This window comes from Sclerotinia sclerotiorum, genomic scaffold (genome assembly GCF_000146945.2).
Source record: "Sclerotinia sclerotiorum 1980 UF-70 scaffold_14 genomic scaffold, whole genome shotgun sequence".
NCBI classification, from domain to species: domain Eukaryota; kingdom Fungi; phylum Ascomycota; class Leotiomycetes; order Helotiales; family Sclerotiniaceae; genus Sclerotinia; species Sclerotinia sclerotiorum.
Genome location: NW_001820822.1, coordinates 253,584 through 264,341, shown reverse-complemented (window position 1 = coordinate 264,341; position 10,758 = coordinate 253,584). Strand labels below are relative to the sequence as shown.

The 10,758-nt window shown below is 43.1% G+C and overlaps 4 protein-coding genes across 4 annotated transcripts in view; 3 read left to right on the top strand and 1 right to left on the bottom strand.

Annotated features, from left to right (window-relative positions):
* Window positions 1–560, top strand: part of SS1G_09711 (hypothetical protein) — a gene marked incomplete at both ends in the record, with an annotated part of 3,369 nt that extends 2,809 nt beyond the window's left edge. The window contains 2 exons of the mRNA XM_001589028.1: window positions 175–226; window positions 446–560. Of these exons, the coding sequence (XP_001589078.1) occupies window positions 175–226; window positions 446–560 (167 nt within the window). The remainder of the gene's footprint in view (window positions 1–174; window positions 227–445) is intronic.
* Window positions 561–2,045: 1,485 nt separating this feature from the next.
* On the top strand, window positions 2,046–3,835 carry SS1G_09710 (hypothetical protein; the record flags this gene model as incomplete). Its single annotated transcript, XM_001589027.1, has 6 exons — window positions 2,046–2,092; window positions 2,168–2,572; window positions 2,626–2,996; window positions 3,047–3,151; window positions 3,207–3,575; window positions 3,651–3,835. The coding sequence occupies 6 exons, from the start codon at window positions 2,046–2,048 to the stop codon at window positions 3,833–3,835; spliced, it is 1,482 nt and encodes a 493-aa protein (XP_001589077.1).
* Window positions 3,836–4,861: 1,026 nt separating this feature from the next.
* On the top strand, window positions 4,862–7,756 carry SS1G_09709 (predicted protein; the record flags this gene model as incomplete). Its single annotated transcript, XM_001589026.1, has 5 exons — window positions 4,862–5,466; window positions 5,519–5,664; window positions 5,911–5,941; window positions 6,004–6,046; window positions 6,119–7,756. 5 exons carry the CDS (start codon window positions 4,862–4,864, stop codon window positions 7,754–7,756), a joined length of 2,463 nt encoding a protein of 820 aa, XP_001589076.1.
* Window positions 7,757–8,456: 700 nt separating this feature from the next.
* Window positions 8,457–10,541, bottom strand: SS1G_09708 (hypothetical protein; the record flags this gene model as incomplete). Its single annotated transcript, XM_001589025.1, has 6 exons — window positions 8,457–8,839; window positions 9,006–9,579; window positions 9,632–10,103; window positions 10,287–10,320; window positions 10,417–10,449; window positions 10,517–10,541. The coding sequence occupies 6 exons, from the start codon at window positions 10,539–10,541 to the stop codon at window positions 8,457–8,459; spliced, it is 1,521 nt and encodes a 506-aa protein (XP_001589075.1).
* Window positions 10,542–10,758: the final 217 nt, after the last annotated feature.

Below are 10,758 nucleotides of genomic sequence, written 5' to 3'. Positions count from 1 at the left end.
TCCAAGCAACCAATAGTTTGAGGCAGAGGTTTCAACTTCAGATGAGTGCGGATGAGGCAGAAGCTTTGTGGAGACTGACTTGATTGGGGAGTCTTTGGGAAGTTATTATACACGATTGTATGTTGTTCTGTCCCTTTCTTGGTGGATGGTTGAAGGCTAATTATATATGCATAGATATGATACTTTCCAATACCGTACACAGAGTATATATTAGCTGGTGGAACAGGTAGGCATGCTGTACAGCTTTGCCAGAAAGTGTAAGCGTAAGCGTTTGGAGCGAATGCACTGTGACTGGCGTGGCGTTGGATAAAACGATTGAGCTGATTGATTTATGTTTGGCATTTACGATGTAGCGATTTGTGAAAAGGTGAACAAGTATCCTTATAGTAAGGGAGAAAATAAGAGATAGAAGGAACAGAAGAGATGTGATTTTTTTGACATACAGGAGACTTGACTTAACCGTTCGAATGATATGGAGATTTCAGTCTAATGACTTAAAACGAGGATATTTTATGTCCGCAGAAATTTGCCCAAAACTCGGCGTTGTTTTGACTAGCTGATTCAGATGAGGGAAAGGATTCCTGTTCTGCGCTCTTTCGCAGTGTCTCTTCAAACCTCTAACGCGAACAACGCTTGAGCTGAGAGTATTGACTGCAGCAAGAATAGGACTAGAAGCAAGCTTGATAAGTTGGCCGAATTTTTTTTGCATGCAAAATTGTACAGACAGGGGATATTTGAGTTTTGAACATTCTAAGATCTTACTTCGGGACATTGCGATTTTCCTGGGCCGAACTTTGAGAACATATCCACCATGCAACCAATATGCCCATGCCCCTACCAATACTCGGGTCAAACCCCATGACCGAGTTGCTGGTAACTTAGCATAAGCACAAATCATGGTTTGATTAGTCCAGACGTAGAGAGTCGAATGTATGTTCTATATATCTCAGATGCCTCACGATCATCATGACTCTGGATTCATCTAGGGAGAGAGAGAGAGAGAGAGGCTTAATACAAATAATTAACCGATACGATACTCCAACATTTACCTCCAGGCCATCATCACAAGCACAGTTCGCAGCTTGCCCGTCTCAAGGATTGAAAATAAATCTATCTTTGACTTGTCGGTGAACAAAATAACGTTTCTTGGTCTTGCGGATGTAGCTGTACCTCGTGTTACTAAGTAACCTACCTGACCTAGTAGTATAGTATAGTGGCAAAGAGGCAAAGACATGAAAGGAGCGGATAAATAGTAAATGCAGTCGGATGGATGCATTTAAGGATTAAAGCATTAAACTATTTACGTTCAAGGAAGAAGATGATCCGATTTTCGAGAAAGCAGCGGAGAAAGTTAATTGGTCAAGCCACTAACTAGGTGGGCTCTTGTTGAAGCTTAAAATGGGGAAATCCCCGCAATTGAGGCTTACTCCATGGGGTTGAACACCTTTATTAGGAGGCGGCTAGTTAGGCGTTGCTAGACGTTGCTAGGTCTGGTTAAAGGGTGATGCTTTAAACCCTGTCCTGTCAAAAATGTGGAGGAGTTGCATTTAGCCTAAATATCAAAATCATCAGTCTTTTCCCTTCCAGATGTTGGTCGCTGAAAATTTCCACCAATTGATGGATTTCATCATGTGGGTTGGGGATATATCCTCGGGTGTACAAATACAGATTTGACATGGTATCTCGTCCTTGAGTTGGTAGTTGGTGGTGATCCATCGTCTTTCTATGGTGTGGAAGGTTGGCGTAAATGGGGAACTGGACATGATGTTTCCACTTATCCATGTTCCAACACAGAGGTTCGTTTTATCCGGTGCTTTCTTGGCTGTGCGTGCTCATGTTACCTATCTACCTACCCTACCTGGATGTACGTACTATTTGGAGGAATGGCATGACTGGGTCGTGTTCTTTCTTTTCTCATATATAGGTACGGTACCATGCCACTCCATGCTGGCTGTACCCACCGAGAATTTCATTCTTGAAATCTTTTTTTTTTGGTTCTGTTTTTGAGATTGACAGAGTAGTTCCAGTGGAACAAGCTTGACAAGATGGGAAAGTTTTTTAATCTTTCGTTGGCGGTTTTTGCTGCCACTGGGTGAGTTTCCCTTTTCTTTTAGATATTGTCTCTAGTGTAGTTGTGAGGTTGGAAGTTCTAACATGCAGTTTTCAGATCTTTTCTTTTTGGTTACGATGCAGGTGTTATGACAGATGTGATAGCCTCTCAAAACTTCCTCACTTTCTTCAACACGACACAAGATTCCTCTATTATCGGTGCCATCAACTCTACATTCAATGGAGGTGCTGTGTTTGGTGCTCTTCAGGGTGGTCTTACTATGGATCGATTTGGTCGAAAAATTACTATTTTTATGGGCGCTTTGATTTGTCTCGTTGGAGCTACGCTACAGACTGCCGCGCAGAATTTGCCTATGATGCTCGTGGGTCGTATTTTTACTGGTTGGGCTGTCGGTTTGCTGAGTATGGCTGTACCGGTATACAATGCAGAGTGTGCGGATCCAAAGATTAGAGGATTGATTGTGGGATTGAGTCAACAGATGATTGGAGTAGGATTCATTGTGTACGTCGGTTCTGTCTCTAGGATTCTGAGACGAGTTACTGACATTTTCAAAGTTCAACTTGGGTAGGATATGGCTGTGGTGTTACATCCGACGCGAGCTCTATTCAGTGGCGAATCCCACTCGCGGTCCAAATGATTCCTTGTCTCGTTCTCGCCTCTGGTATTATGTTCTTCCCCGAATCACCTCGTCATCTTATGGAAACCGATCGTGAAGAGGAAGCATTGGTAATTTTGAAGAAGTTGCATTCCGATGGTACAAATGATGAGTTTATCCTCAAGGAATTTAATGAAATCAAGGAAACCATTGCTGCGGAAAAGGCAATCACGGTACCCGGATGGAGGATTATGTTTACAGTGCCACAATGGAGAACGAGGTTGGGTCATGGAGTTGCTGTTCAAGCTTTTACTCAATTTACTGGAATTAGTAAGTTTTGAGTATAAGAGATTGGAGGAAGAGTTACTGACATGAATTAGACGTTATCGGTTACTATCAAAATACTATGTACAAGGCGTTGGGAATTACTGGAAATAAAGCTTTACTTGTCACAGGAATTTACAACTGCATGGGACCCTTGGGAAGTAAGTCGACGTACCACCAACACCATATAGACAAGAAACTAACAACAAATCGCAGATCTCATTTTCATCAGTTTCATGATCGATAGAGTAGGACGTCGCAAGCCACTCCTCTGGGGAACCGTCGGTATCACCATCGCCCTCGTTTGCCAATCTATACTCAACAGTCGCATCGACGCCACAAATCCACAACACGGTCTTTCCATCGGCGGAGTCTTCTTCATTTTCTGCGTCACCGTCATCTTCTCCTTTTCATGGGGTCCCATCTCCTGGGTCTACATGTCCGAAGTAATGCCCATGCAAATCCGCGCTCGTGGAAATGCTTTCTCGACTGGAATTGGTAATTGGCTCGTAGCTACTTTCTGGGCTCAAGTTTCTCCTCAAGCTTTGAAGCATTTGACGTGGAAATTTTATTTCTTGTTTGCTGGTTCGTCGATTTTTTCTTCCCCTCCCACTTTTGTTCCATCTTAGGAAATAAATATACTAACGAAACCCCCCATAGCATGGAACGTAGTAGTTACCATCCCCGTAGTATTTTTCTTCTTCAAAGAAACCAAACAACTCTCCCTCGAAGAAATCGATCTCCTCTTCGGCGAACGCGCACTCGGTACCCTACCCGAAGATATCTCCAAGGGATTGGAGACCGAACATCATGAAATGCATCCTAAAGGTCAAGATGAAGTTTAGGGTTTTGGGTTTTTGGGTTTTTGGTTTTAATGATGTGAGATGATTTTGGGATGAACATTACAATAGGTCTTTCTTGGACTTTGGGTGTTCGGATTTCGCTGGTTTTGATTGGTTGGATGTAATCTTAGGTTCTTACCTAAACGAACCTAAGTCTTGTCCTTAATATATTTTATAGTAGGAATTGAGTAATGCGTATATACCACGATCAGTCATAAAGTAAAAAAGTATGACGTTTTGTCCTCAAAGCGAAGGAAGAACTCTGTATATCCCGAGGTCTTTTTTTTATATATAAATATCAATTACAATACCTACCTACTCAGATATCTAACGATAAGCTAACCAATTCACCACCACAACTCAAAGTGTAAACAAATAAAAAGACGCAAAAACAAATCAGTATTCATACCCATCCTTCCTTCCCCAATAATTTAGCATCCATCGTCTTTCCATACCTAGGTAATCTCAAGCTTACAATCATCTCAATCTCCTTTCACCATTTTTCTTTCTCTTTCCTACGTAAGATACCTATTAGCCAGTATAAGTTCTTAGTATAGTAAATACGTACCTACACAGTAAAGGAACAAGTCCACAAAGAAAGAAAGAAAAAAGGTATTCATTATTTACAATCGATCCCAGAACAGCCCACAACGAATAAAGGATATTAATATTAATGGTTTCTTCTTTGCACAAAACAAAGCAGCAAACTAACTATCTATCTATCTACTGCATCATCTGTATATGCCATGTATATTGAGAAATTGATTCGATAATTATGAGAGGATAGGATGGGATAGGATATGATAGGAATTTTTATGTTTAGTTGAATTACATCTACCGGTATCTATGCATTCTGGTAAACTTTTTTTGTAAGATTATTTATATACCGGCTATTGCTACGGCTATTGCTATCGCTATAGCTATAAGTTCACAAATCATATATAATTTAACATATAACATTTACCAACCAACCAAGCAACCAACCACCCCAAACCCAAACCCAAAACAACACCAAAACCACCCATCAAAATGGGCGACCCCCCGTCCACAAAACCCACCCTCGTCGACTCCTTCGCCAGCAAACCCGAGCACACCCCCAGCCCCATAAGCCGCCTCCTCCCCGGCGAAACCATCACCGAAGCCGGAAAACGCCTCAGATTCCGACTCGACGAAGCACCCCCCCACTTCACGCGCACCGCAAACGACGAATCCGTCGCGTGGGGAGCCGCCTGGCTCGCCTCGGAACCCCTATGGACAACAGCCAGCCGGATGGGTCCAGACCCAGAATGGAAAGGCGTACAGATACTCGGCGAAGGCGGGAATGGCACAGCTGGGAAATGGGAATTGAGATATGGAAGGCCGGCTGCGGGGACAAAGGGACGGTTACCTTTTAAGAAGTGTATGGTGAAGCAGCAGGCGGGGAATTCGGGGGATATAGGGAATGAGTCGAAGATTTATGAGGTGCTGCGTCATGCGTCCACGCAGCATGTCGTTAGGATGTATAGACGGTTGTATGAGGATGTGGGGTTGGGGACTGTGAGGGCGGATGCGAAGGGCCCTGTGCAGAGGATCTATTTGGAGTTTTGTGAGAAGGGGAATTTGTATGATAGGATTGATAATAAGTTTAAGGAAAAGTAAGTTTGTTCATGCATGCTAGCGAGGGTCGTGTATTTATTAACTTGCTAGACGATATTTTGAGGAATATGAGATTTGGGATGTGTTTCATTGTTTAGCACGGGGATTGTATGCTATGCATTATGGGCATGAAAATCTTGATGAGGAGCGATGGGATCGAGATGAGATAGTTCATTTTGATTTTAAAGCTCCCAATGGTATGTTAAAAGTCCGAACTCATTTTTTTACTTCTACAGCTGCTCAATATTCCTAGTCTTCCTTGGCGATGGCGTAAGAGACGAAGAACACAAGGGAGCTCCTGTGATGAAGGTACTGTTGTCAAATAGTGGCTATAACGCCTCCCTAGCACTAATCAGCACCCTAACACTACGATAGATTGGCTATTTTGGGCATGCAAAAGAGGTGCCTATCGAGCAAGACCTTGCTTATAATTTCCATCTTAGATGGTGTGGCACAGAACCTTATAAACTACCTGTAAGTCAGTCATCCGATACTCGACAATATAGTCACTAACTCGTGTGCAAGGAGCAACTCAGAACTCGAAGGAATGAACTCGAACGACCTTGGATGGTTAAAGGCGTAGGTACAACATTAATTAAGCTTCTCCTCATCGGCTTCCCCTTTATTGAAAACACTGACACGCTAGTATAGCCTAAAAGCATGCGGGAGGCAGGCGACGGAAATATCCTCAACAATCTTCGCTATGGAACTCACTCCAACGTGTGGCAGCTTGGACTTATAATGTGGCAAATGATTCATTGTACGGAGTGGGAACACGAAGATTTCCCCGACGACGAATATGTTTGCAGGGGTCAAGTGGAATGGCCAGATAACAAATACTATCGACCTGGTCCTGAGGGAAGATTTGCGCTTAAAATTTACAAAGTAGCCAATACTTGGCTAGGCAAGAATGATCCAGTGGGTGGAGTCCATACTCTTGCTACGCAAGATGATATAGACTACTACGACGGAATGTACGATGAGCTACCAGCTGAGCCCATAGCTAACGCCGACAAGACGATTTCGGAAGCAGAACGCCACATGAATAGGAAAATGCGACGAATTGAAAATATTGCGAGGAAAAGCGTACGTAAGAAGCGAATATATAGCGATACATTGCACAAACTGGTGATGGATTGTTTGATTATACAAACAGAAGGACGAATTCATGTCAAAGACCTATATCGAAAGACGCAAAAGTTCAAGAATTTCTGGCGAGGAAAAGTAAAACCAGACCTACCACCGCCTTACGCACCCGAACCTGAACTCGGAGAGCTTCCGGCCCCATGGGACGATACCACGAAAGAAAGTGGCGGAGGCTTAGGCATACCCGTCAAAGAAGAACACGAATCTCATCCTCGCGGTCTTTTTGATCTGTTTGACAGGACCCAAAGGCATGAAAGGGCGGAGCAAATTATAAAATGGTCTCGGGACCACCCAATTCAGGATGTGCAGGATCATGAGGAGAACGAGGCACAGGGACTCATAGTACGCAATTTAAGACACACTGTCAGCTTCAGGAATAAAGTACGCATGTATGGGGGCCAGAGACAAAGGCCTAGGATGCCCGTACCCGAGCCGTTTCCAGATGGATTCAAATATGATCGTCCCGGGCAAAATAAGGGAGCCGCAGACCCTGGACAGGATGCTGTCCCTAATCCCGACCAACCTCCACTTTCGCCAATGCCCCAGGATGGAAAACGGCCGGGTCATGATAATGGAAACCCAGAAGGACCAAAGGATTTTTCTTTTGAAGCTACGCCTGTAGATATGAAAGGTAAACCACCGGTGCCTCTTCCAGGAGGTGAGGATTTCAAAGAAAAACCCAAAGATAAGAGCAAGGGCAAAAGCAAAAGCGGAAGCAAAAAAAGAAGCAAAAAAAGAAGCAAAAAAAGAAGCAAAAGCAGAAGTAAAAGCAAAAGCAAAAACAAAACACCCACCTGGCCCGTATTCCCCATCGGACTACAAACCAGCCTCGACAAAACCTTGCTTCAGCAGGCACTCCAGATCCCGGAACTCAAAAACACCATCTTATTCTGTGCCATAATTGACAAAAGTGGAGGCACAGTAACATTCAAAGGTATTATATATCTAACAGGATTACTACCCACGACGACGGTGTATCAGATGAAAGAAATGTTGAGCGAAAAGGAGACGGGGATACCGGTGAAAGATATGAAGTTGATGGGGAAGGATCGATTGACTGTATTTAGGGAGTTTGAGGATGAGGAAACGAGAGCGGCGATTTGTGAGATTGAGATTTGTGTTTATGATATTACGAAGGCGTGAGGTTGGGGTAGTGGAAATGTGGGTTTATTCTAGCTTGAATGAAATAGGATAAAAGATAAGATGAGATAAGATAGATTTATTTTGTTTTTGATTTCCTTTTTAATTTTGCGTGAAAAAATATGATTAATATCGAGGAAGTATTTATGTAATGTTTCTTGCGCCCACCTGAATGTCTCACCATGAACAAGAGGTAGTGAGATATTATGTAAGCAATTTTCCAATTTCAGGCCAGCATCTCAAAATTGTCATCAATAAGAAACAAACATTTATAATGTCCGAGCCCTGACTTATAAATACCTATAATCCTACAAACTGAGGAACTGTCACCCAGAGTTCAATGATGGTGCTCTTATGAACTACCTACCATTCTATGTGACTGGCACCTTCTAGAACTATAGTATCATTAAAACGACTAATTAATAGGCTATGGATACCCAAACACTTGTTTGCGGGCACTCTTTGCAATAAACTGACTGTGCGTATCACTTTACTTTCAGCGAGAGGGAGTAATATGTGGTATATTATCTAGAAGTCTCATTTATCCAGTATAATTACAGCCATGATAACGCCTTGGAATCTATCCGCCAATCTTCATGTCTTTCTCTAAGATATCATAATAACAGATATGAAAGTATACTATGTATGACATGAACATCCATCCAGCCAAACCCATGCAAAAGTCCCTGCCGTCCCATTTTCATTAGATAGTAACACCATTGACTCCATTCGTCAAACTCCCATTGACACTGTTGGCCAACTCAGCCTTCACACAATCCTCCGTGATCTTATCCAAGCATCCTGCTGCTGCTGCTACGAATCCCAAGTATGATTTGCTTGGGGCCAAAACTCGAGAGAGGTATTCCGGGTGGAATTGTACACCTACATACCAAGGATGATCTTTGATTTCAACAATCTCCATTCTCTCACCCTTGTCATCCTTTCCAACGAATTCAAGACCACCAGAGTGTAGTCGGTCGACATACTCGGGGTTGACTTCATAGCGATGACGATGACGTTCATGGACCTCTGTCTTCTCGCCATAGAGCCTACGGAGACGGGACCATTCAGAGCCTGGTTGGAATTCTGTTGGACGTAATCCGAGACGCATTGTTCCACCAAGGTTTACCTTGTCAATTTCCGGTATGTAGATAATTGACTTTATCGGATGCGTTGGCATTCAATTCCACTGAATGGGCAGAAGTGATGCCACAGACATTGCGAGCGAATTCAATGACGGCAATTTGCATACCCAGACAGATTCCAAGATAGGGTGTCTTGTTGGTACGCGCCCACTTAGCAGCTGCAATCATACCCTCTGTTCCTCGATCACCAAATCCTCCAGGGACAAGAATACCATCTGCAGTGCAGACCTCATGCCATGCCTTGTGGAATTCGGTTGGCTTAGCGTCGTCCTCGAGGTGTTCAGCTTCGACCCAGATCAAATTAAGCTTCTTCCCACATCGCATAGCCGAATGCTCGAGAGATTTGATGACGCTTAGATATGAGTCGTGAAGCTTGGTATATTTACCTACGAGAACAATGGAAACATCTTCAAATGAACGCTCTTGCTGAGTTGTAAGAAATTTCCATTCAGTCCATGTTCTCTGACCTTTTTCAACAAGGGCTTTCGCCATTGGAATTTCGTCGAGATTGAGGATTTTCTTCAAGGTCGAGATGAGACCTTGTTGTTCAAGGAGTAAAGGAACGTGGTAAGTGGATTTAACGTTGTGTACACCAATAACCTGTTCGCTTTCAACTTGGCAGAACATTGCGATCTTTTCGACGGTACTTTTTTCGAGTGGAACATCGCATCGACAAGCAATCTAAAATAATTAGCTTTTAAAACTCAAGACATATTTGAGTTTAGGAGTTTACCAAGTCCGGAACCAATCCAGCTCTACCAACATCTCTAATGGCTTGTTGGGTTGGCTTCGTCTTCTGCTCGCCCTGAATAACAGGTACCAATGAAACATGAATTTGCAAGAAGTTGCCTTTTCCAGCTCTTCTCTTCAACTGTCTCATGGCCTCAATAAATGGCGCACTCTCGATATCTCCAACAGTACCACCCAATTCAATAATACAAACATCCGGAGTCTCTTTTGTATCGTCAACTGGAATTCGCGCAACTCTCTCAATCCAATCTTGAATTGCATCGGTCAAATGTGGCACAACTTGTACAGTCTTTCCGAGATAGTCGCCTCTACGTTCACGTTCGATGACATGCTGATAGACCTTGCCCGTGGTAATGTTGTTTTCGCGAGTGAGTGTGATGTTGAGATAGCGCTCGTAGTTTCCAAGGTCGAGGTCGACTTCTCCTCCATCATCAAGAACAAAGACTTCTCCATGCCTATAATTAAGCATTAGCTCAATCCCGATGTTTTCGCAGATAGGTACAGTAGACGCACTCGAGGGGGTTCATGGTTCCGGCATCAACGTTCATGTAAGGATCGATTTTGATGGATGTGACGTTCTTTCGAAGTTAGCCTAGCGTCCTGCCTAATTTGTTATATCTTGGGAACATATCTTTAACCCAATTGTCTTGAGTAACAAGCCAGTGGAAGAGGCTGTTGCGCAACCACTTCATCAGTACAATTTTCATCTTCATTCGTATCCTCCATTTCTCGTTGTCGTCGTTCTTCATCATTCGTGTTGAAACATACCGATGACGCCCTTTCCAATGCCGGAAATCACACCTAAAAATCATGTTAAATCCAAATTCTCTTCCATTCGACAGCAAGATTAATAAGTTCATATACATACCTCCAGATACAAGAACGTACTTCATCTTGAAAAGCTTAATGAAATTTATGGTACCCTTCCTGGCTTATGCCAGAGGGAAGGAGGAAAGAAAAAAGGAAAATCTCAATTGAAAGTTTAAAGTTTTTGGTGGTGGGGGTTACCTTGAGCTAATCCTATCTTGGATTTGATTAGCGGGGTTGATGAATATTTGTGGATCTCAGTCTTTTTCCGCATTGCAGCCTTGGTATTGTATATGAATCATT